The sequence below is a fragment of the Marmota flaviventris genome, chromosome 8, assembly GCF_047511675.1.
Source record: "Marmota flaviventris isolate mMarFla1 chromosome 8, mMarFla1.hap1, whole genome shotgun sequence".
Classification (NCBI taxonomy): domain Eukaryota; kingdom Metazoa; phylum Chordata; class Mammalia; order Rodentia; family Sciuridae; genus Marmota; species Marmota flaviventris.
Genome location: NC_092505.1, coordinates 50,262,944 through 50,289,462, shown reverse-complemented (window position 1 = coordinate 50,289,462; position 26,519 = coordinate 50,262,944). Strand labels below are relative to the sequence as shown.

At 33.6% G+C, this 26,519-nt stretch overlaps 1 protein-coding gene across 3 annotated transcripts in view; it reads left to right on the top strand.

Annotated features, from left to right (window-relative positions):
* Atp13a3 (ATPase 13A3) overlaps positions 1-26,519 on the top strand; it is a 77,792-nt gene that overhangs the window by 36,422 nt on the left and 14,851 nt on the right. For all 3 annotated transcript variants that reach the window (XM_071615198.1, XM_071615197.1, XM_027936045.2), the window contains 17 exons: positions 845-1,033; positions 4,400-4,461; positions 7,015-7,165; positions 9,377-9,493; positions 10,034-10,051; positions 10,143-10,296; positions 10,391-10,511; positions 13,213-13,337; positions 15,011-15,186; positions 15,498-15,620; positions 15,698-15,777; positions 16,598-16,640; positions 16,731-16,840; positions 17,128-17,224; positions 18,183-18,255; positions 20,026-20,203; positions 21,956-22,143. In XM_071615198.1, the coding sequence (XP_071471299.1) occupies positions 845-1,033; positions 4,400-4,461; positions 7,015-7,165; positions 9,377-9,493; positions 10,034-10,051; positions 10,143-10,296; positions 10,391-10,511; positions 13,213-13,337; positions 15,011-15,186; positions 15,498-15,620; positions 15,698-15,777; positions 16,598-16,640; positions 16,731-16,840; positions 17,128-17,224; positions 18,183-18,255; positions 20,026-20,203; positions 21,956-22,143 (2,005 nt within the window). The remainder of the gene's footprint in view (positions 1-844; positions 1,034-4,399; positions 4,462-7,014; positions 7,166-9,376; positions 9,494-10,033; positions 10,052-10,142; positions 10,297-10,390; positions 10,512-13,212; positions 13,338-15,010; positions 15,187-15,497; positions 15,621-15,697; positions 15,778-16,597; positions 16,641-16,730; positions 16,841-17,127; positions 17,225-18,182; positions 18,256-20,025; positions 20,204-21,955; positions 22,144-26,519) is intronic.

Genomic DNA, 26,519 nt, shown 5'->3' with positions numbered 1-26,519 from the left:
ATTTTACCACATGTGATTATTGAGAATTTTGAAATGTGACTAGTAAGACTGAGGAACTAAATTTTTAAGCTAATTTAAAGAAGACATATGAACTAATAATTATTGTATTACAAAGAACAAATATAGGATATTTCTGTCATAGCATTCAGGGGTTTTTGTTTTTTTCCTTCTTTTTTTTTTTGATGACTCTGGGTTAGATAGGCTTTTACTTGCCATTTTTTTTTTTTTTTTTGGAGGAGGGGAGGCGCTAGGGATTGAATGCAGAGCTTTGTGCATGTAAAGCAAGCACTCTACCAAATGAACTATATCCCCAGTCCCTCTTGCCTATTTGTGACTTTAAAAAAGAAAAAAGAAAAAAACACACAAACCAGAAACTTTATTTTTTATCTTTGGGATAGAATATACAGAATAAATTTATTTTTTGAACATTTAATTGAAAGGACCTTGTAAGATCTCTTTTCTTTCCCCGGTAGAGACTGGGACAGTATGGCACTTACCAGATGAACTATATCTGGCAGAGTTTGTTGAACTTGTTTTAGAAGTGTGCCTTGTGAAAAATGTAGGAATATAAAAATATAATTGTTAGAAGTTTCCTGTAGCTGGGATTTTACAGTTCTCTTGACCATTCATTGAGTTTTCTATTTTGTAGAATCTCTGAAGGAAGAAAAATTAGATATCATAATAGATGTGTATATGTATGTATAAGTATACATATATACACATGTAGCTATACACATGCTTATATATCAAATTAAAAATGTTTATAGACTTATTGAATAAATACCCACATTAATTTAGTAAATATTTAATATGGTTTGACATTTAGTTTTTGTTTCATTTGTAGGAAGAAGTTGGGGTAATAATTATAGAGTCTCTTGATATCATTACAATTACTGTGCCACCTGCACTTCCTGCTGCAATGACTGCTGGTATTGTGTATGCTCAGAGAAGACTGAAAAAAGTTGGTATTTTCTGTATCAGTCCCCAACGGATAAATATATGTGGACAGCTGAATCTTGTTTGTTTTGACAAGGTTGGTTCAGTTTCATAATTGTTCTCAAAGGTTACTGGGTAGCTTTTAAATATTTAGATTGCTTTCATTTTTCTTTGTCAGCTAATTTACAGTCATTTTTTTTAATGTTTCTCTAATTTTCCTCTTTCTCAGTTTGTTTACTTATATATCTTTTTTTAAAAATATTTTTTAGTTTTTAGGTGGACACAATTCCTTCCTTCCTTCCTTCCTTCCTTCCTTCCTTCCTTCCTTCCTTCCTTCCTTCCTTCCCTCCCTCCCTCCCTCCCTCCCTCCTTTCCTTCCTTCCTTCCTTCCCTCCCTCCCTCCCTCCTTTCCTTCCTTCCTTCCTTTCCTCCTTTCTGTCTTTCTTCCTTTCTGTCTTTCTTATTTTTTATGTAGTGTTGAGGATCGAACCCAGCACCCCGCGCATGCCAGGCGAGCGCGCTATTCCATGAGCCACAACCTCCAGCCCTATACATTTTTTTAAATATTTTTTTATTTTCTCAATTTTTAAAGCTTTGGGATGTTACTTATTTGCTCAAATCTGCAATTGATTAAGTGCATCCAGTATTATGCCTTGTTCTGTGGTAATAAGTAAGCTGGCCACAGTGGCATGCACTTTTAGTTCCAGTGCTTGGGACAACATCTGAGACAGGGCTCTCTTAAGTCCACAGGTTTGAGGTCAGCTTTGGCAACATAGCAAGAACCTGTCTCAAACAAAAATAATAACAAAAGAGGTTCAAATATAGTAGCAATAAGTGTAAAAATTATGTGTACTTTTGTATTTTTAGGTAGTCTTAATTTAACAGAATAGGCTCTATAGACACATTTGCTGTGATTTTTTTTATTTGCTTATAAGTATATGTGTTTAATGTTGCTCTAATTTTGAGTACATGTTTCAAAATTATGAAGGTCAGAAATTTTATGTGCAAATAACAAATTGTGTACTTTTGTGAGATATATGTTTTCTCTATTTTTTTTTTTTTTTGGTACTGGGGATTGAACCCAGTGGCGCTTAACTACTGAACCACATTCCTAGCCCTTATTTACTTATACGTGTACATGTATTATATTATATTTGGAGACAGGCCTCAGTAAGTTTCTGAGGCTAGCTTTGAACTTGCGATCCCAATCCTCCCGCCTCAGCCTACCTAGCTGCTAGGATTACAGGTGTGTGCCACCATGCCTGCCCTATTTCTCCACTCTTGAAGGGAAGTTAGGTATTGCTGAAAGATTAAACTAGAAAACCTTTCTTCAAACTGTTCTAGGTAACTGATAAAATAATTTGATTTTTTGAGCACTTTATTTTCAAACATGAGAAATGCATGTTTTGCTTAACACCAAAAAACCAAATAACCCAATCAATAAATGGGCAAAGGAACTGAGCAGGCACTTCACAGAAAGAAGAAACGTGATTAGTCAACAAATATATGAAAAAATATCTAATATCTCTAACAGAGAAATGCAAATTTAAACTACATTGGGATTCTATCTCATTCCAGTCAGGCAATTATGAAGAATGCAACTAACAATAAATGCTGGCAAGGATGTGGGGAAAAAGGTACATTCATACATTGTTGGTGGGACTGCAGATTGGTGCAACCACTCTGGAAAGCAGTATGGACAGTCCTCAGAAAACTTTGAATGAAACCACTATTTGACTCAGTTATCCCAATCCTCACTTTATACCCAAAGGACTTAAAATCAGCACACTACAGTGATGCTGCCACATCGTGTTTATAGTAGCTCAATTCACAATAGCTGAACTATGGAATCAGCCTAGGTGCCCTTCAACAGATGAATGGATAAAGAAAATGTGGTACATTTACATAATCAAATGCTATTCAGCCATAAAAAAATTAAGTTATGGCATTTACTGGTAAATAGATGGAACAGAGACTATCATGCTAAGTGAAATAAATCAATCCCAAAGAACCAAAGGCTGAATGTTTTCTCTGATATGTGGACACTAATCACATTAAGGTGGGGGAGGGTAGGGAAGAATAGAACTACTTTGGATTAGACAAAGGGGAATGAAGGGAAGGAAGAAGGAATGGGAATAGGAAGTAGAAAGAAATCAGACATTACTTTCCTATGTGCTCATATAAATACATAACAGTGAATGTAATTCCACATCATGTATAACCAGAAGAATGGGAAGTTAAACTCCTTATGTGTATGATAAGCCAAATATATTCTACTGTCATCTATAATAAGAACAAATAATGTACTGTATGACTAATGTTATTCTACAACATGTTCAATCAGAATAATGAGAAATTATGCTCCATTTACGTATGTTATGTAAAAGTGCATACATGTTTTCTATGTTTGTCATGTATAACTAGAACAAATTTTAAAAATTAAAAAAAGTATGTTTTGAAAAAAATTAAAAGGTTATATACTCCCATCACTTTTATTATCTCTTCAAAAAATTTGTTTATGCTGTGTGTGTGTGTGTAAGAGTACTGGGGATTAAAACCTAGGCCCTCACAAGCATGTTTAAGTACATGCTCTACCATTGAGCTGTACCCCAGCTCTTGGAATCTTTTGTATTAAAGAAGTTAGTTAATAGATGCAAAAGTGGAGAAAAGATACAGGTATAATAAGCTCTCATCTACTTATTAAGAGTTATCAGCATTTTGTCTCTTACCTCAGCTATTCTCTCCTTGTGAAGGAGGCAGCATCAGACATTGTAACATAACATCTACACCAGTAATTACCTACGAATGTCTCTGGAAAATAAGATACTTAAAAAGAAAAAATCACTACCACATCACCTCTATCACACTTTTAAAGTTTAACAGTTCTTAAGTTTTGTCTAATATCCATTCATATTCAGATTTCATTGCCTATCTCAAAAATGTCTCATATTTAAAGGTGGGATTTTTGTATTGTGTTGGTTACATAACTAATCTTTGCCTTTCTTTCTCCCTCAACCTTAATCATTTTGTTGAAGAAACCAGGTCATTACATCTGGACTTAACTTCTTCCCCCAATACCATTTAACTTACTTCTCTGGACTCCCTATACCCTAAGCCATCTCAGCATTATAGGTATTGTTTACTGACTAATACGTTGATTGGTGCATTCTTTTTATAATATAAGCACATAAACATACGATTGTTCAGATATGTCCACTTTGCTCCTACATGGTAGGGCCATATACTGACTACTGTTCTGAACCTTGCTTCCTATTTTAACCCTTTGTCCTAGAGACATTCTCTGTTAGTACTTGGTGATCTTTCCTGTTCTTTTCTTTCTTTCAGATTCTTTATAGTACTCCATTGTGTATATGTAGCATAGTTTTTAATGATATATGTGTGCATTTTGTTATTTCTTGAGATATAATCCTTACTTTGTGCATATGTGCTCTTTTTATTTTAGACTGGAACGCTTACTGAAGATGGTTTAGATCTCTGGGGGATTCAACGAGTAGAAAATGCCCGGTAAATATTAGCTGGATTTGATAGTTTATTAGTTAACTTTTCATATTTTAGCACATGCAGCATTCAGTTATATAACAAATAAAATGAGACAACTGCATAACTACTGCCAAACTGAACAGTAATCATTTTGCCATATTTACTTTAGATCTTTACTTTTATTGTGGGGGGGGTGGGTATAAGGGATTGAACCCAGGGGTACTCAATCAGTGAGCCATAATCCTAGCCTGTTTTATTTAGAGAAAGGGTCTAGCTGAGTTGCTAAGGGCCTTGCTAACTTGCTGAGGCTGTCTTTAAACTTGTGATCCTCCTGCCTCAGCCTCCTTAGCCAATGGGGACTACAGGCATGCACCACGTGTGCCTGGCTATATTTACATTTAAAAGATTAAAATATTACAGAAATTGTGTAGAAATTAGAGTCCCACTCTCCCTTTCCCTGGTGCTACTACCATTCTTAAATTATTTTTATTTTTGTATATTTTATATTTTTATTACCTACATAATCTGAGTAAACATACATGAGTGGAATGCTGTATGTGTTTTTGCAGCTTTTTCTGCCTTTCAGATTGTTTTTAATATTTATTCATGTTGATATGTAGATCTAATTTATTAATTTGAATAAAATTATTCTGATATATAATTAAACATAATGTCTGTTCTACTAAGACAATATCATTTTTTCTCCTTGCACTTTAACCATAATGCTACAATTAAAATTCTTGGACACAGCTTGTGAAATGTGACTGAGTCTACATAAGCCAGATCCTTGTAAGTGATAGCCTGGATTTGGCTTCAGCTGTGCTACCAGATATTGCCTGTTTGCTGCCTGGTGGATGGTAGTTCTTATTTACACTCTCCCTCAATAAAGAAGATTACAGTCTCCCCATTGCTGCATATCCTTGCTAAATTTAGTTTTATTGGACTTGTAATTTTAGCTGAATGAACAGATATGAAATGGACATTTATTATTACTTTATTTACATTCTTCTCATTACTTACAAAGTTAAGCATCTTCATATTTTTGGGGAGGAGAGTCATTTGTCGTTCTCTCTGTTACCTATTTATAACTTTTTGTGTGGTTATTTTCCTTATTGTTAGAAGTCATTTGTATTTTTTGGGTTTTATATTAAATTTTTTTAGTATTGTGCATTGCACATTCCCTTAGGCTCATCTATTTACTTTTTTTTGAAGCTTAGAAGTTCTAGTACTATAGTTGTGCTTATATCATTTTTTAATCCCCTTAGAAATCTTCCAGATTTGGGTTTATATATTTTGACAGACTGTATTATTTGGTTATGTAATTTTAAGAGTTGTATCTTCTTGCTTGTTTATCTCAGTAATACATATTGCCTTAAATTCTATTTTGTTTAATATTTATGTAGCTACACACAGCTTTCTTTTGCCTAACACTTGCCTAGTATATCATTCTCCATCTGTTCGCTTTTCAGTCATTGTGTTTGATGTACTTATTGTTATAGATTTACATATAAATATATTTAGATATATTTGAAATTATTTCTACTATCCTTCATCCCAAATTATATGCATATTTTTTTATTTTCTCCTATTTCACTGTCTCTCTCATTTTCTCGGAATTTATGCATCCTTATCTTTACTGCTGGTTCTTAATTTCTTTTTTCATTTCTGCCTTCTGAAAACCCAGACTATAGATTACTTTTACCCTGCTTATTCCTCTCCTTTCTTAAATATATTTATTAATAGTGTTTCATGATTTTGATTTTATAAAGTCTGCATGTTTAGATTTGCCATTTTAAAAAGTTCCATTCCTCTGGATTAAGTTATCATTTTATGCAACTACATTCATGGATTTTATTTCATTGTCACTCATGAATGATGGTGTAACTATACAGGTATCTAGGTTGTCATTTCTGTTTTCTCATCATTTTGAAGGTGTTACTTCATTTCTCCTGACACTTTTGTTTTGTATGTGGCTATAGCTTTGTTTCCTATTCCTGTATTATATTAAAATCCAAGTCCTTGGGGTATAGAGATGGCTTCCTCCCTCATTGGCCACAGCATCAGCTCATGTGCACAACCTTCCACTTTTCTTTTCCCTCTTTTTCTGGCACTTGGAACGCTTCCCTTTCTTAGGAGATCAGTTTTGGATTTAAAAGTTTGTCTTTGTTTCTCCAGCCCCTGCACTGGGGCTCAAACTCATGTATCCCCAACCCTTTATATATTTTTTTTTTTAATTTTGAGTCAGGGTCTCACTAAGTTGCTTAGGCTGGCTTTGAACTTGCAGTTGTCCTGCCTCAGCCTCCTGAGTCACTGGGATTACAGATGTGTTCCACTGTGCCCAGCTTGGATTTAAAAGGGTTTTGTTTTTATTTTTGTTTTTTTAAATAAAGTCTTGCTGTGTTGACCAGGCTGATTTCAGATTTGTGATCCTCCTGCCTGAGCTTCTCAAGTAGCTGAGATTATAGGCATGTGCCACCTTAACCTGGCTTGAAAGTAATACTAAACTGAAATTGCCTGTTAGAATATTGTCTTGAGTCTAGGGATTTATGAACCTAATTCAGTGTATTTTCTGTTTAGATTTCTTTTACCAGAAGAAAATGTTTGCAATGAGATGTTGGTAAAGTCTCAGTTTGTTGCTTGTATGGCTACCTGTCATTCACTTACAAAAATTGAAGGAATGCTTTCTGGTGATCCACTTGATTTAAAAATGTTTGAAGCCATTGGATGGGTAAGTTCAACATTTTAAAATATAAGTAACTTCAAAAAAATTATATTAAAATTAAATTACTCTACAGTAGGATTATTTCTGTTGGTAGTTTTGATAACAGTCTATCTTAGAACTGTAAAAAAGAATCAACTATGGGGCTGGAGATGTGGCTCAAGCGGTAGTGCGCTCGTCTGGCATGCGTGCGGCCCGGGTTCAATCCTCAGCACCACATACCAACAAAGATGTTGTGTCCGCCGAAAACTAAAAAATAAATATTAAAAAAATTTAAAAAAAAAAAAGAATCAACTATGAAATTTCTAATGATGGAGAAATATTTCTAATTGAATGAAAAGTATCTGTTTCAGCTGAATTTACACATTTAAATACCTTTAAAAAATGCTAATCACTTAGGCTGTGTTTAATGTTTATAAAGTAATTCAGGTATCTGTAGCTGGTGCAAATATGTTAGAAGTCAATAAGGAGGACCTTAAATGAGTCAGTAGGATGACTTCAGACCTCAATTTCTTGGCATTTTTCAGTTTCCTTCTGTTTTGTCACTGGTAATTTTAATTTATAAGTACTTATGGTTGTTACACTTTGACAGCATTCACTTCTTGTTTTTTTTTTTTTTAGGGGGGCGGGACTGTGGATTGAACCCAGGGGTGTTTAATTAACCACAGTCTTGCTAAGGTGCTAAGTAAGGGTCTTGCTAAGTTGCTGAGGCTGGCTTTGAAGCCTCCAAGTTGCTGGGATTATAGTCGTGTACCACTGCATTCAGCTACAGCATCTACTTCTTTTATAGGTGCAATAATAGGTTTTTAAAGATCCTTTCTAGCTTCTGAGTTATTCAATTTGTCTGGGAATATTTCCCCTGTTCCCCACTTGTTTGTTTTTGGTTTTTATTATTCAACTGGATGTTACTTTGCTATTCAAGTTTGAAGGTCTGATTTGATAATTCTGGGTAGTTGCAGTCAGATTTTTATTTTTGCCCATATGTCTCTTTTAAATCAGTTTTTATTAATCAGTATTTGAGTTTGCCTTTTGTTTACTATTTGAAATCTGCTCTAGCCCCTTCTTTGTTTTCTTGTTGTTGTTGTTTTTGTATTTTGTTAACATTTTGAAAGGGAGGGAGGTGGATGATACATACTCTGTCTGCCATCATTGAAAGTTCACAGTAAGTACTCTTCAAATTTAATTCCTGAAGAGGCGCCTCACTTTATTTATAGAGAGAGAAGCAAAATGGGTTGATTTATCTTTTTTGTTCTTTAATGCTTTTCTCCAGTAAATGTGTTTTCAGTAGATTTAGTGTTCAATGTTTGTTCTTTTAAAAAAATTGTATAAATAAGTAAATTTGCATAATAGCATTTTTGCAGACCCTGAGATGTTTTGATACTTGACTTGATAAGATCTTATATATCAGTTGATGGTTTCATATAACTAGGCATGAATGATCCTTGTAATTAATGTCATAAAAGTTACATCCCAATTCCAGAGACTTTAACATGTAGAGAGAAATATATAGAATTATATAAGATTGGTTAATTGGTCACAATTTTCCTCATTTTTTCACTGATAAATCACTTCAGTTATAGTCAAATTAGTGTGTTGTTTCTCTTGAAAACAAGTTTAATATAGGGTTTTGTTTGAGTTAATTTATTTATTTGATGTCGGGGATCAAATCCAGGGCCTTGAGCATAGTAGCACATATTCTACCATTGAACTATATACCCCCATTTGAATTTTTTTTTTTTTAACCAAGGAAAATGTTTTTAAAGTAAATTTCAAGGGATTAAGGTAGTACTAGCCTAACAAGAAATGTTCATACTAAAACTCTAAACTCATATTTTGGTGCCTTAGTCTGTTCTCTACCTGTTCTATTAACTATATCTGTGAGCTCCATATACTGTGGAATCTTCTGTTGGAGGAAAGGAGTCCTTAGGAGCCACAAGAACTCTGTTTTCACAGAGCTATTATCTAAACCCAGAGGGTTGTAGGAGCAAAATGAGAGATGTTTGTCTCATTTCTTTTCTCAACTTCAAACCTCGTGTCTCCCTTATATCATGTGTTGCTAGGTATCTAACTATTTCCCTTTGTATTTTGTTTTACTTATGTGAGATAGCAGGGTTTTTTTTTTTTTTTTTAATTGACTGAAAATGGCCATTATATTCCATTTAAAAATGAATTCAATGAACTGAATTTTATGAAGTGATACAGTGAATATTTTCCTTCCAGATTCTGGAAGAAGCAACGGAAGAAGAAACAGCACTTCATAATCGAATTATGCCCACTGTGGTTCGTCCTCCTAAACAGCTGCTTCCTGAATCTACACCTGCAGGAAACCAAGAAATGGTGTGAAATTGCTTAATGCTGGATAGTACTGTTGATGCATCCTTAACGTTTAATTGTCATTTTGAAATATTGCTAGAAGAGGGAGTCAGATGTCTTTCTCCTATGCAGACATCTATGTTTTAGTTGATTTATCAAACTATACCTTTGGTGTGCTATGTGCATTCTTTATAAAATGTTGAGATTTAATTCTCATGCCATTACTTTTCTTTCCTGTATAGTGAGCAGCTTTTAGTGTCTTATGACTTACATACATGATCATTAATCCTTTAAAATTACATCTGTATACCTAGAATTTCATGAAAAGAATATTTAAGTGATTTTTAAAAATTTTCCCTTGTAGCTTTTAATGTTTTAATATTTCTAGGATTCTAGAATATTTGAAAATTTTCAAGAACATAATGGTAGAGAAGGAATATCAAGTCTTGACTTTCAAATAATGAGGGATCCTTGATACTCTCCCAATGTCTGTGGATGCTTAAAGTTTTTTCTAACTTGACTACATTGATTGGCTTAATCTGTACTCTTTTCTTTTGGTTTTAGGAGCTGTTTGAACTTCCAGTAAGTGAAGAACATTTATTTGTTACCTAAATGCATTTGTTTTTATTGTTAAAGAATAATAAATGCTTGTGCATCTTTTGAAATTATATAGGCTATTTATGAGATAGGAATTGTTCGCCAGTTCCCATTTTCTTCTGCTTTGCAACGTATGAGTGTGGTTGCAAGGGTGCTAGGGGATAAGAAAATGGATGCGTACATGAAAGGAGCCCCTGAGGTCATTGCCAGTCTTTGTAAACCAGAAACCGGTAAGGAAATAACTAGGATTTGGATAAAATTCTGGTATTTCTGTAAGCTTGTATTAGTAGTGTTAACAGTGAAATTTACTTTTTCTTTTAAAAGTTCCTATTGATTTTGAGGAAGTTTTAGAAGATTATACTAAACAAGGCTTCCGTGTGATTGCTCTTGCACATCGAAAATTGGAGTCAAAACTGACATGGCATAAAGTACAGAATATTAGTAGGTAAGGTCCTACAATTTTCTCAGTAATGCATCATATATGTTTATATGTCAGTAAATACACATCTTTATTGAATGTATGCAAGTATATATAGCACATGTCCATTTATAATGCAATATGGTTTTAGACAACTGAGGTAAAAGTACATTTTTTTCCGATATCTAATTTCCTTTTATTTTTCAAATTATTTATTTATTTATTTATTTTTAATAAACTTTCTTTTTTTTCTTTCTGTATTTTTATGTGGTGCTGAGGATCGAACCCAGTACCTCATACATGCTAGCCAGGTGCTCTAATGCTGAGCCACAATCCCAGCCTCTAATTTTCTTTTTATTTTATATTGACTTTTTGCCTATACTATTATAACATTGTATGCTTTTCCTTAAAAATGATTGAAACTACTTTAAATTTGTTAAGTATCAAGTGTTTACTGTGTGTCAGGCATGTTCTTGAAACATTGAGCAATTCTACAGAAGTTTCTTCTTCCCAGATAATCTTGTTTTGCCTAGTGTTTGGATCTAAACACTAATTTGGTAAAAAATGTCATGAGTCACAGTACCCAATACCGTTCCTCCACTCCATTTATCTCTGCCTCTGGTCAAATGGCTTTACCAACATCACATTTCTTTCTATATATAAATATGGGTTTCACATTCAAGAATTGCTACTTTTTGCCCATGAGCAGTGTCACATGCCTCTAATCCTAGTGACTTAGGAGGCTGAGGCAGGAGGATTGCAAGTTCAAAGCCAGCCCCAGCAACTTAGGGAGGCCCTAAGCAACTTAGTGACTCTGTCTCAATAAATAAAAAGGGCTGGGAATGTGGCTCAGTGGGTAAGCACCCCTGGGTTCAATGTTCAATACCTGCCCCCCAAAAAAGAATTGTTACTTTTATTATAACTGGTTAAGTCTTACCCCTTGAAGATAGAGTTTTTGTTTAGGAACCTTATGATGTGCCTAATATTTTGCAAACAGAAAGAAATGTCCATTGGTTGTCCTGGTAATCTGTATATTTGAGGGTATTCTAAGCATATGTTGGTTTTCCTGGTAATTCCATGTATTTGGGGGTATTCTAAGCATGTGTTTTGTTTAAAACAACTTCTACCTAGTGATCTGATGCACATGCATGGGCAGGAACCACAGATGTATAATAATACCTCCTAATTCCTGCAAAGGGCACATTTGTCTCTTTTTTCTCTTTATTACTTCACCTTTTGCTGTTTTCCTCTTAAAGATTAATTGGTGAATTAGCTGTAGTTCTCTAGCCTTTCATGTTTCACAGAGCCTTCCAAGCCTGTCAATAGGTTGTTTCTTTTGCCCAGAATGTTCTATCCCTCCCTATCAACCGTCTCTTTCTATTTCCTTTATTCTTCATCCTTTAGTGACCAAGACCTCTGTTTTTGCATTCTGCCTTACAGAAATAAGCCTTTCTCTTATAGCTTAATCTTTTATATCTTGAACACTACAGTTTATTAGAGGACATGATTTCCTTAACTTGTATTATTCACAGGTGAGTTAGGAAACCAACTGAAGCCAGGAAATAGAACCTTATAGGAAACCTGGTACTGTTGACCCAATAGTTTCACATTGGTACAACTTCATACTTAAGACAATATCAGGCTTCAAAGCTTTTTCTCCTTCCTTTACTACAGAGTGTCTTTCACTTTGTTTTCTATCTGTTCTTTAATATCTTTACTATTTATTGATATAGATTATATATTTCAAAGACATTTAGGTTGCATAAGTGTATACTCAGCTCCTTTACTATTGAATTTTTATGTAGACAAATTACTTAGCTAATTGCAAGTCTAAAATTCTAGTTGCTAACTTGATAAATAGGGAAAGTCCTCTTTCCCTATTGAAAAACATTTCTATGGTATGATTTTGGTAGCATGAAATTTCTTGAGAATGTGACTGTCATTGAACAGACTTCATCTTCATTATAACGCTGAAGTACACATTATTTTTGCATATTTCCCTAGTTACATGTCATTTCCCTCACTAAGTATCTTAAAAGTAGTGGTCATTTATGCCTTTTTGTCTTTCACCTCCCAGTGATTGGCATAGTGGTGACTAGCATAGTGCTGGTGCATTCAGCTATATGAAGACTAGCATCTTGATAACTATATTGATTATCTGTATTCTCAAAGGCTCATCTCTGGATCTTGAATAGATCTCATTGTTGTACTTCTAATGGTTCTTAAATTTTCTAGGATTAAGAATTCTATTTCTTAGAAATTTTATAGTATTGAGACATAATAATGAAAATAATAGCAAATGTGCTTGTGGTACAGTTTTTTTCCCTTTTCTCTTGACATTTAAATTAGGTTATATTGTATGAAGGACAGTAAAGAATATATTTATGCTTATATTTGGATAGGATATAAAATGAACATTCCTAGACTAGTATTCCTAGTGCTAGAATAGATATTGTTTCACAAAGATATAGATTTCCAAATGTTCCTTGTTTTTCATGTTTCAAAGTGTGGAATTTTATTTCAATATTTCAAAAGTATAGTTCTTGGAAATTGTTTTCCAGGTTTAAATTTTTTTGAAATATTGAACTTAGATGCACACATGATTTATTCAGCATATAAAATGTTTTACTTTATAATTTATAGATTTCAAAATGTTTTATTAACATAAAGAGAACAACATTGTTCTCGTGACTAAACCATTATGTGTTAACACTTTTTTTTCCTGCAGAGATGCCATTGAAAACAACATGGATTTTATGGGATTAATTATAATGCAGAACAAATTAAAGCAAGAAACCCCTGCAGTACTTGAAGATTTGCATAAAGCCAACATTCGCACTGTCATGGTCACAGGTTAGACTTTGTAAAAGAACACAGAAGAAAATTGAATGTGGCTATAAAGTCCAAGTTATGTAATACTGAGGAATGATAAGTTAGTTATTAAAGTATATTATGTAGTGGCTCCATCGTACATTGTCCTGCTTCAGCTCTGAATATCTTTCCGAGGTTTAAGATAATCTTGGAGTACTCTTCTTGAGGTCTTGCAAATTCTGTTTATAAAAAGTATGATTAAAAAAAGTATGATAAAATAATGAACACTATAAAATTTCGAACTTTCCTTTTTATTATTTCTTTAAATCATATATTTGTATAGCACTTAACATACCTTGCTGTATATTAGTTACTTGTAAATTAGTTTGTTAATTAGTTACTTTCTCTAGAATATAAAATTATTGAGTTAAGAGCACGTTTTATCTATTTTGAGCTCCTTTACAATTTTCAGACCTGCCAGGTATATAGAAAATTATTAATAGATACTTGTTAGAATTAGATTTATATACATAGGTGTGTGTGCACATATATAAAATATTATCCTTACTTGAATTCATAATGACTTTCGAGGTTCATTTTGCTTTTTTGACACAATATTTGATTTTCTTTGGTGTTTTTATACTGTTGAAAATGTTACATAATTTCTGTTCTTTAGCTGTGTGAAATTGTGCCAGCACTTTTCATAGTAAATAATCAGGTTTAAATTACCTTACTTTTTGGCATTTGTGTGATCAGTAAGACTTTTTGAGAAAAAACCTGAGGACATTTTTATGTCTTTAACTCCCAAGATCTAATAGCATACTTCTTACTGCATGGCTTAAGATAACTAAATCTATCGGTGTTCTGAAAATTCTTAATTATAATGTCTCCTTCAAGGCACTTTACATCTGTGTCTCCTTCTCCTTCGCCATGACAGAATGTGACTATTTCTCAAGGGCCACAGGAAGATACTCTAGGAAGTAGTCTATAGGAAATGGAGAAAGATATTTAACTCTTCAGTTCTGGTAGCAGTGGGATCCCCAAACCTTTGCCTACTTCTCCTGTCCTTGCTTCTCTTCAGTTCTTTCCTTCTCATGACTGAGAAGTTCTTTTTTACTTCTTATTACATCTATTCCTATTACCTGTCTTAACTTTTTGTTTTGTGTAATCTTGATTTTCTATCTAATCTTTTTCTGTGATACCACACTAGTATTCTTTCTCCTAGGATATTTCAGTGTTTATTGTGCATCTGCTGTATATTTTGCATTGTGTTGTTTGTTATGGGACACAAATAGTGTCTGGAAAAGATTGTATTTGTATTTAGAAGTTGTGAGCAAGATTTTAGCATATATGTACTTTGCATCATTTGAGGCTTCCTTAATAAGTGTGCCTATTGATTTGCTTATTTTAAAACTTCCAAGGATAGCTGGGCACAGTGGCACATGTCTATAATCCCAAGGACTCTAGAGGCTAAAACAGAAGGATTGCAAATTAAAGGCCAGCCTCAGAAAATTAATGAGTCCCTCAGCAATTTAGCCAGACCTGTGTCAAAATTAAAAATAAATAAATAAAAGACTCCCAAGGATCAAGGATGTAATCCTCATTCTTCCCAGCCCAGTCATAGTGACTCGATTTGATTCTCAGAAAATACTTGTTTGATACACATTCATGTTGTAATTTTAATCTTAATACATTGAAAATATTTCGAAAAATAGGTGACAACATGTTGACTGCTGTCTCTGTGGCCAGAGACTGTGGAATGATTCTACCTCAAGATAAAGTTATTATTGCTGAAGCATTACCTCCAAAGGATGGGAAAGTTGCCAAGATAAATTGGCATTATGCGGACTCACTAACACAGTGCGGTAATTCATCAGCAATTGACTCTGAGGTAATGTCAAAATTCTCTTTTGAAGCTTGCTTATTTGAATTTAGTCTGGAAAAAAGAAAAATGGTGTATTAAAACAAAACAGAACAACAACAACAAACAAAATCTAAATAAAAACAGAAACCTCAACTAACTCCCCAAAGATTCATTAGGACTGAGGAATCCCATTTTTCTTTTCTTTGAATAAATGTTAAAGTCTTAGTGTCTTATATGAAATATATGGAATAATTTAGTTTTGGAGGAAATACATTTAAGATAAGATTATGTTTTTTGGTTTGGCTGTCTAAGTATTGTTCTGCATGTTTCATATACAGGCTATCCCAATTAAGTTGGTTCATGATAGCTTAGAAGATCTTCAATTGACTCGTTATCATTTTGCAATGAATGGAAAATCATTTTCAGTGATATTGGAGCATTTTCAAGACCTTGTTCCTAAGGTAAGTGATAAGGAGTTTATGGACATGTTCATGATTATATGTGAACAATATTTTTAATAAATTTTAATTTTTTCCAGTTGATGTTGCATGGCACTGTGTTTGCACGTATGGCACCTGATCAGAAGACACAATTGGTAGAAGCATTGCAAAATGTAGAGTAAGTATTGGTGGATTTTATGTTTTGGAATTTTTAAAATGATACTTGTGGATTTTTTTTTTTCAATAATGTTTATTACATAACAGGTTGAGCATTTTGAATCCAAAACTTCAAAACTGAAATGCTTTTTGAGGGTTCAGTAAAATTTGGAACATCTCAGATTTTGTGTTTTCAGATGAGGGATGCTCAACTGTTAAAATAATCTAAGCAGATATGCCAAAATCTGAAAAACCTTGAAATCTGAAACACTTCTTATCCCAAGCATTTCAGATAAGGTATATTCAACCTTTGTATGTGTATGTACTTACATGCAAATAAATAAATGTCACCTGTAATACAGGTGGTAAGAACTTTAAGTGCCTCTTTTAAAGGAAGACTCATGCTCATTTGTTTCACTAAAAGTATAGTATCTACCCTTCCTCTCTGGGTAATATCTAGGTAGAGTTCATTCATTCATTCAGGTGCTCTATCTTTTTAATTTTAGGGAACAATTGTTTTAATTTTTTAAGGAAAAATGGTAGCCTTAATAATAAGTTTGTTAAAGAATATATGGGCACAAGTATTTTGCTCTAAAGATGAGCAAATTGAGATATTAGCCCATTTTATGACAAACAAATCTGTATCTCAGGTCCTTTCACTTTCAGGCCAATTCTACTGGCAAAGCATTGTGCCCATGTTCACTGTAATGAAAAGATTCATTAGTTTCATCCCAGAAATCTCTTCTTCTGTTAGCTTTTCATAATTCTGTATTAGAGAAATCTTATTAAGTTAAACACTCTATTTTAAGAAATTAAAATTATAAAATTATTTTCCTTCTTAGTTACTTTGTTGGGATGTGTGGTGATGGTGCAAATGATTGTGGTGTAAGTATAGATTTTCTGACTTACTTTTGTAGTTCTTGCTGTAGCCTAAATTACATTCATAAAACTTACCAGTTTTCTTAAAACCATTAGGCTTTGAAGAGGGCACATGGAGGCATTTCCTTATCAGAGCTTGAGGCTTCGGTGGCATCTCCGTTTACCTCTAAAACTCCTAGTATTTCCTGTGTGCCAAACCTTATAAGGTAATAAAAACTGAAATTTTTTTTTATTTTGTACTACTGATTAAAAAGGGCAGATTATGATTAAAAGTAATGCCAATTTTTTAAAAATAGTAGCACATATGATGTGTAATTTATTATTTAATAGATTGCTACTACTCATTTGTTCCAATTCTCCTTTTGATTAGGTTTTTTGGTAGACAGGTGCTTTGTTGTAACTGTCAAATGTTGTTCATCTGTCAAGATACACTTGTGTTTTGGAGGAGGAGCTTAAAATGCACTTATTCACATGCTGACGTTTCTCTTCACAGGGAAGGCCGTGCTGCTTTAATGACTTCCTTCTGTGTGTTTAAATTTATGGCATTGTACAGCATCATACAGTACTTCAGTGTTACTCTTCTGTATTCTGTGAGTACTAACAGTGTGCACAGAGTTGGGGCTTTATGTTAAGACACTTTAAGATATTAGCTATTAATGCAGATTGGACAGCTTTGTTTCACTCTTCAAAATGTAATTCCATGGCATATTTTTACAGTTCATTATATGTTCACAGGAAAGGCCAGAGTAAGGAAAGATGTTTTAGCAATAGTTTGCAGAGGCCAGGCACAGTGGCACATGCCTGTTAACTCCAGCAGGTTGGGATGCTGAGACAGAAAGATCTAGAGTTCAAAGCTAGCCTCAGCAGCAGTGAGGTGCTAAGCAACTCAGTGAGACCCTGTCTCTAAATAAAATACAAAATAGGACTGGGGATATGACTCAGTGGTTGAGTGCCCCTGAGTTCAATCCCCAGTACTCCCTCCCCAGCCCCACCCCCTGCCACTGCCGCCACACACAAACACACACACACAAAAAAAAGTTTGTAGATCTGTGCGTTTGCAGGAAAGAGAGTAAACAATGATGTCTAGGTATCAGAGTTTATAATTGAAGTGATTTTAGTGTAGATTTTTCTCCTAATGAATGTTAATATCCCAAGGAATTTGTGTGAGCTATCCTCTTCAAACCATTTGTAGAAAGTCTCATAAAAGATGGTGTTGCATATTAAGAAAGTTTCAAGATACTAATTTCCAAGTATATTGAATAATTTAAAGTTTGGTTTTTGCACCCCCAGCCCTCCACCCACAAAAAAAAATCCAAAAAACTTTTAAGGTTTTTTACTGAAATAATTTTAAGAGATGCCTTTTATAGTAATATCTTAAATCAAATTTTTATAAATGTGTTAATGTGGATTAACTTCAAGGCAAATATATTTGAGTTTTTAAGCAGGTCCTTTTGAAGTTGTCATAATGGGGGAAAATAATCTATGACTTGGGAACAATGCTGTAAAAGTACTTCTTGGAAAGTAACTGTTTTAAAATTACTTCTATAGATCTTAAGTAACCTAGGAGACTTCCAGTTTCTCTTCATTGATCTGGCAATCATTTTGGTAGTGGTATTTACAAGTGAGTATCTTGCTTTGTTACTGGTTTGAAAGTATTATGAAATTCTGATGTGATTCATTAATCTTTGGTAAATTTACATCAGCAACTGTAACATAGTTCATCTCTCCCAGAATCCCTGTAAATGTGCTCTTTTATTGCTAATTGTTTATATCTTGTCTCATTTGTTTTATTGTTCTCCCATTTTTCCCTCCAAAATATTTGTAAGTTTTGAGTCATCATGCATGCCCCTTTACCACTGAATGTTTTAGTGATTCTTTCCTTTTTGTTTGTTTTTTATTTTACTTATTCTTTTTTTTATATATGACAGTGGAATTCATTACAATTCTTATTACACATATAGAGCACAATTTTTCATATCTCTGGTTGTATTTAGTGATTATTTTCCAAAAGCAGGTGTAGTTACAAAGATCAGAAATTTAACATTGATAGTAAGAGTACCTAGTCCAAACTCCACATTTAGTTTTGTCACTTGTTCCAGTAATTTCCTTTATACTTATTTTCTCACTTAGATTAGAACCCAGATATAATCCAGGCCCCCAGATTTCATTTAGTTATTACATCTTTTTAATCTTGTTTTTTTATTCCGGAATAGTCCCTCAGGTTTTTTTTTTTTTTTTTTTTTTTTTTTGACATTTATGAATATGGGTTTGTCTGATTTATGGAAGCTATAAATTTTTGGAGGGAATGTAAGAAGTGATGCTATGTCTTATTTGCATCACATAAGGAGACACAAGGTATTAGTATGTTATAGTATGGGTGATGCAAACATCCAAATAAATAATGGTGATAATGGAGTATGGCCAATTGAATCAAATAAAAATTCACAGTTCCATTTATGCTATAAGCAAATAAATATTTGGGAGATAAGAGAAAGCTCTTGTTTAAGGAAAATGCTAATAGAAGAAATGTTTGACTTGGACCATAGTGAGACCCTGTTCTTATTGATATTTTAAGCAGATAGCTCATTATGGGGAGCTTTCTGTGCACTGTAGGATGTATAATATAATCTTTGTTCCTCTCTCCACTACCTGCTAGTAACCCTTTCCAAGTATGCCAACCAGAATATCTCCAGGCATTACCAGATCTTCACTGGAGGTGTAAAATCACCTTTGAGAACTACCAAGTTAGACTAAATTTTGCCTATCCTATTCCCTCAGCCTGCAGAGTTGCTGGGATTACAGGCACTTGTCACCGCATCTTTGTTAATTTTTCTCCAGAGTAGTTGTAGTTTTGCAATTGAGTATTCAGAAAATAATGAACTCTTTCTTAGTTATATAAAGGTGGTGATTAATTTTATAATTTTTGTACTTTTAGTTTTTTTTTTTTTTTGAAACTAGTGTTTTTTTTCTGAATTTCAGTAGAAATATAAAAACTGCTCCTCAAGCATTTTTGCAAAACTTAGATTGTTTACTTTGAGAGATTATTTAAATATGTATAATATCTGGCTTGGTGTTTGGAAATTTTTCTTATTAAAGAAATTTAGACTAAAACAAATTCAAAGGTTTCCAAATGAAAACATGCATGGTGATATATGCCTGCAATCCCAGTGACTCTGGAGGCTGAGGCAGGAGGATCACAAGTTCAAGGCCATCCTCTGCAGCTTTTGGAGACCCTATCTCAAACTGAAGAATAAAAAAGGGCTGGGGATGTAGCTCAGTGGTGAAGCACTTCTGGTTCAATTACCAGTACCAAAATTTCCAGATGTTTTTTATTATATCTTTTATTGTGACTAATTGAGATACAAACCTCTTCTTTTTCTTTTCAATATAGTGAGTTTAAATTCTGCCTGGAAGGAACTTGTGGCACAAAGACCACCTTCAGGCCTTATATCTGGGGCCCTACTCTTCTCTGTTTTATCTCAGATAATCATCTGCATTGGATTTCAATCTCTGGGGTTTTTTTGGGTTAAGCAGCAGCCTTGGTATGAAGTATGGCATCCATATTCAGAGTAAGTTGGTTTCTTCCTGTAAAAATCTTTGTAATATGTGCAATATGTGTGCATATAAAAATGAGTCCAGAAATGTATATAAAAGTTTTCTTGTGGCTTGATTCAAACATGTAATTTGGCCTATATTTGCCTTCTTGTCACAGTAACTCCTATCTGTAGGGATGTGTCTTAGTCTCCTTTTTGTTGCTAATAACACAGTACCACAGACTAAGTTGTAAAGAAAAGAGATTTTGGGGTATGGTTTTTGATCCAGGTTGGAGGAGCTATATCTGGTGATGGGTCCTTGCTAGTAGTATCCCTAGGCAGTGAGGGACATCACATGATAAAATACAAAGAGCTCAAGAGAGACATAGCCAAACTGACTTTTCTAACAGGCCACTCTCAATAGCCCATTGATTCATTAATCACATAGTGGATTAATCTATTCATAGGGTCCTAATCACTTCTTGAAGTTCCTAATATCTCATAATGGGGATTAAATTTCAGCATGAGCTTTGAGGGGACAAGCCATATTCAAACCATAACAGTATATTCAGGCAAAATCCTGAGATCTTAGATAAAAATGTTGCTTAATTTGCTACTTAGCTTTTGAGTTTCTTATCTGTACAGTGAAAAAGTTGAAATTGATCTCTAGTGTTTCTTCTAAAACCAGAATGTTTGTGCTTCTAACTTTTATAAACTTTTTTAGGAAATGGCATTTTAGAACATTCTTAAAAAATGATATTAGGTATTTCTATGTATTTTTTGGAGTACTCTACATTTCACAAATTATGAAAACATGATTTTTTTCATTACACATGATTAACTATCAGATTAAATTTTTGGATGTAAATATTTTTTAGTTTCCTTGAATAAGGGAGATTGTCATTAAAAAAATCAGAAAAATTTAAAAATTTAATTTTTTTATATGTCCATACTAACACTGTCCACTGTTGAATCATCTTGAGACTCTCTCCAGAATTAATTTGTAAACTTGATTAATATTTTGTTACCACTTACCTGTGTACATTTAGGTAATGTTTTAATCATGGGTCGAGACTTCTGATAGTTATTTCGCGCATGCCTGATAGTGCTGCCCACCTGGAAATAGAATTGAGAGTGAGCTATCAGTAGAGAATATTGAAGGCCCCCAGTTTTTGTTAGCCACTTATAAAGTCTTCTTAGTTCAGTCCTCACAGTAACTCTCGTAGAACAGGTAGTAACCACAGGTGAGGCTGTTGACTCCCAGATTGCTAAATAATGGCAGAACCAACTGGGCACGGTGGCGCGCACCTATAATCCCAGTGGCTCTAGATGTGGAATCAGGAGGATCAAGAGTTGAAAGTCAGCCTCAGCAAAAAGTGAGGTGCTAAGCAACTCAGACTGTGTCTCTAAATAAAATACAAAATAGGGCTGGGGACGTGGCTTTGTGGTTGGGTACCCCTGAGTTCAATCCCTGGTACCTCACCCCCACAAAAAAAGGGCAGAACTAAAGTCAAGTCCTTGTTGTTGATTGAACATTTTTTCAAATTTGATATCAAATTTTTAACTCATTGTAATGTCTGGCTACTGAGAAAACCCTCATTAAATTCCTCATTATTGTCCTACCTGTTGTGTATCTTACATTGATATAGTTGCACCTTTTGCTATTAACAGAACCTTATTTCTATTTGTTATAGTAATGATTCGAGGCATCTAGGGTAAAATTTATTTCTTTGTGGGAAATGGGTGTTGTGTTTACTAACACAGATTTTTTTTGTGTGTGTGTTCTAGTGCTTGTAATACAACAAGAAACCCACATTGGAATTCTTCACACATGTATAATGAAACTGAACCTGATTCACACAATATACAAAATTATGAAAATACCACGGTGTTTTTTATCTCCAGTTTTCAGTACCTCATAGTAGCAATTGCCTTTTCAAAAGGAAAACCTTTCAGGCAACCTTGCTACAAGAATTGTAAGTTTGACTTTTATTGTGATTTCCACCCTGCACCTCTCCTTTAAAAATACTGGTGAAGAGTTTTTATTGTCTTCCCCAAAGTTAAAATAGATCACAGATGGAAATAACTTAATGATTTAAATGCTTACTGTCTTGTTTTACTTTCATGAGAGTTGCCACCCTAAATTTAAAATTGAATCCACCAATATTAAATATTTCTGGTATTCATATTCTGTTACCTTTCGCTCTTTTATTTTGGCAACCCATTACAGAGGGAGTTAGGATTGCAAGGAGGATCAGATGTCCTCAAGGGAGACAGTGGGTGTTATACTTCCTTCTGGGTGGTCTGCTAAGCACCAACTAACTTTTTATTTTCTCTGACACTGGTATGGCCAGTGTTCACCTCTAGAATTCTTCATTTCTGTCACCTTTACATGCTGCTGCAGAAGGGGTCATTACAATGAAGGTTTGTGCCTGTTTGGACATATCTGCCTGTGGCAATAGCCCATACAATTTTAAATGATCAAAGTTAGTATTAATGGACAAAATCACTGATTATGTAATTGAAGTCTTTAAAAATTGAGAACATATTATTAATGTATGGAACAACATTAGACTTTTGCAGTATGTCAGAGTGAATAATATGCTTTATTTATTTATTTTTTGCTCTAGTTGTGGAGAGACATCAGTGTTCTGCTTGGCAAAATGCCAGCTCATAGATTTTCACATGTCATGGGAATAATAACTATCAGAATCTCTTCAGTTAGAGTTGACAAAGCATTTTCACATATATTATATTATATTATATTATATTATTTTATTTTATTTAATTAATTAATTTATTTATTTATTTATCTTCCACCCTGTGTGGTTTGTAGGGCAAGTTTATTTTGGAAGGGTAAGATTGAAATTTGTTTTTAAGGGTGACTTTTCTTTTTGGAACTGATGTTTCTTATTTAACAAGTAACTATATTATTATATTATTGTATTTGTTACGTATATTACTAGTAACTATGTTACTGAGAGTCATATAAAAGCCATATCAAAGAAAGACTTATCACTATTTCTAATAGGACTTTATAACTAAAGATAATTTGTTATTTTAAGATGATCTTAAAATCAAAGCTCATATACATATCTTATTTTTAGTTCAATATTTTTAAATTTCAAGGAAATATTAAGCATGTTCAAAGGCAGCTGTAAACATCTACAAAACAACAATGCCTTTTTTCCCTTTAATATGAAGAAAACTGATACTCAGACTACTTTATAAGTAAGGTGGCCCTATCAGGAATATTAATTGTAGGAATCTAAATAATTGTACTCTATCCATACATCTGTTATTGGGAAAAGAGCTAGAGGTGAATATTAGTCATTTTTCCCCTCCCTTCCTCTCCCTCTCCCCATCTCCCTGGCCCCACTCCTGTGGCACTCCCCACCCTTTACAGTGCAACCCAGGGCCTTGGGTACTCAACCACTGAGCTGCAGAGCCATACCTCCAGTCCCAAGTTGCCTATTTTTAAAATGTGTCTTTTATGTGATTTGGAAAAGTTCAAAGGAGTTTTGTACTCCTGTATAATTTCAAATTGCATAGATAATACTTTATTATTGACCACTGGACTAATTTTGAAGAGTATTAAAAATTCAATTTTAGGAAATATAATCACAAAACCATTGTCCTTACTATAGGAAGCTGTGCACTTCTGACAATGAATAAGGATAACTACATCCTAGTATAAAAAATGGTGTCTGGAAGTTACAAATGGAACTGTACAGTGTACTGTATATTTTTGTTAATTTTCACCTCTAGCCTCTTTGTCATTGAAGTGCATTGTTATTGGAGTTCATTGTAACAATTCTTTGCTAGGATATGTTGGTTCTTGTTATATCTAGTTATTATAATACATTACATTTATTTTGAATTTTTTTTAAAAAATTAATCTCCATCTTAGGTGTTTAAGGCATTCTTTCCTAAGCTCTTAATCCTTTTCTGTTTCAGTTTCATTTTAGATAAAACTTAATTTCAGCCTGTAGTTGAAATTTGTTTTCAATTTTAGCTTATGCAGTTACATTTTGTAGTATGTTTGCCTATGCTTTTATTGCAACAGTTACAGTTATATACACTTAATTCTTCTACTCCAACCAGGTGTAATTTCTGAGGACTCAGCTAGTTTTGCTTGGTCTTTATAGTTTACTGCTTGTTGAATTCAGTCCCTTTCTCTGTCATAAAGATGTTTTTGCTAAAATGCTAATTTCTCTCCTGTTCAGGACTTATGTATCGTTTTCCTGTTCATTTGACAATGTCTTAATTGGTGGGAACAGTTCAAATACTTTATATACTCTACAGAATAAGGTGGTTTTTCAAAGACAAGTAACTGAGTAAAGGAAGAGAGGATAGCAGTAAAAAGACTTGATGTCTGGTTATAGGTCAGAAGGGCCAAGTTATTGTTGAAGAAGGAATGGGAAAGATTAAAAGGTAGAAAGGTGTATATCAGGGTTCAATATTATATGTTTATTTATATAAAACTGCCAACAATCTGCCTCTCCTATTACATAATAGCTTTTTTGAGCAGTGCCTGTTCTTTTTCTCTAGGCTAAACAAAAATAGACTCAATTATTTATTTTCCCCTTCACATAGAAGGCTTGGCAAATTTTTAGGAGCAGAATCAAGGACTGGCTCTGGGAGTAGAGAGGAATTTTTGAGAAGCACTCTTTAGGTAGATGTAAAGAATTTCTAAGGCTGAGTAATTTTCTCTTTCCAATTAACACTCATGTGTCAGGAGTCAGATGAGAGATCTAGTTTTTCTATTGTTTTCAAAATGCAGTAAATTTGAAAAATATTTGGTGTGGGTCATTCTTTATTTGAAACTCTCTGCATGTTTTTCTGGCATTTGTTTTCTTATCATGTCTTTCAGTTCTTTTCTCATTTTATCCTTTTTTGTTTGTGCTTCCAACCTGCACTTTCAAAATACTTTCATCGACTGTACAAGCTTCAATGACTAACTTACATATTACTTTAGTTTCTGCATTTTTGGAATGGAACATGACATGTCCTGATTGCAATTTCGTAGAATTTTTTTAAAAATTACAAATCTAGAAAAAGTGCTTTTTATCCAGCACAGGTCCCCAATTTTTAAAATATCTCATAGTACAATGCTTTCCCACTTTTTGGCATGACTGTCAGTTTAACTTTCAGCCAAAGCTGTTAGATATATATAATGACTGTCAGTATAACTTTCAGCCAAAGCTGTTATAATATATCTACTGTATATATCACACACATGCTCACAGAGTGTAGTTTCTGTACAACAGTTTCTATAGAACAATAAGAATTGGCCTATGGATTTAAACTGACATCAACAAAGTTTTTATTCACAGATTACTCCTACATTTAAAAATAGCATTGAGAGCCTTCATTTACTGTCACTAAGAAGGACACTAACTTCCTTAACCCTATCTGAAGGCTTTGTGATAAGGTCTTGGTAATATGTGGCCTTAGTTAAAATTTGACATTGAAGTTGACTTCAAATAGCAACTTGTAAATAAAATGCAGATCAAAGAAAAAGGAGGGAAAATGTTTGGGGTTGCAAATACAATTGGGACATTTCTGAGCCTTTCATGGCTATAAACGGGGATGTGTGTGTGTGTGTGTGTATACACACACACACACATACATACATACACACATACATACAAATATGTATGCACATGCTGAACAAAATGACCGTGCATATGTGTATGTTTTACTTTTGAGTTAAGAAATGGACATCAAGTATTACTGGAGGTCTTTGCCATTCCTAGCTTCCATAGGAAAGCCATAAGGTTAGCCTTCATTTAAAAAACAGTAGATCAACTCATTCTCACCTTTTTGGCTAACACCTTCTGAAGGAATTTTTCATGAGTAAGTTAGTGAAAATGGGGTTCACTTGCCAGAGATTAGGATTGTGGCATACCTAATACTGAAAATGTCATTCATCATTTTTAAAATCAGTAGTTGTCATTGAATACTAGTTTTATTTTTTTTTTTTTTTTAAATATTTATTTATTTTTTTTAGTTTTTGGCAGACACAACATCTTTGTTTGTATGTGGTGCTGAGGATTGAACCTTGGCTGCACGCATGCCAGGCGAGCGTGCTACCGCTTGAGCCACATCCCCAGCCCCTGAATACTAGTTTTAAATGATAATCCTGTTTTGCCATACATTGACTGGTCTCTTATTTGTAAATTATGTTTGTTTTTTTTTAATATTGTTGTTTAGCTATCTCTCTGGGAGACATAAATGTCAGTAATCTGAATTTTATTCTTAAAGTATTGATTATTTTCTGAAATATCATTAAAGTTTAAGTTAATGGCTTTAAAATATGTATATCTCATCACATACATGAATTTATTGG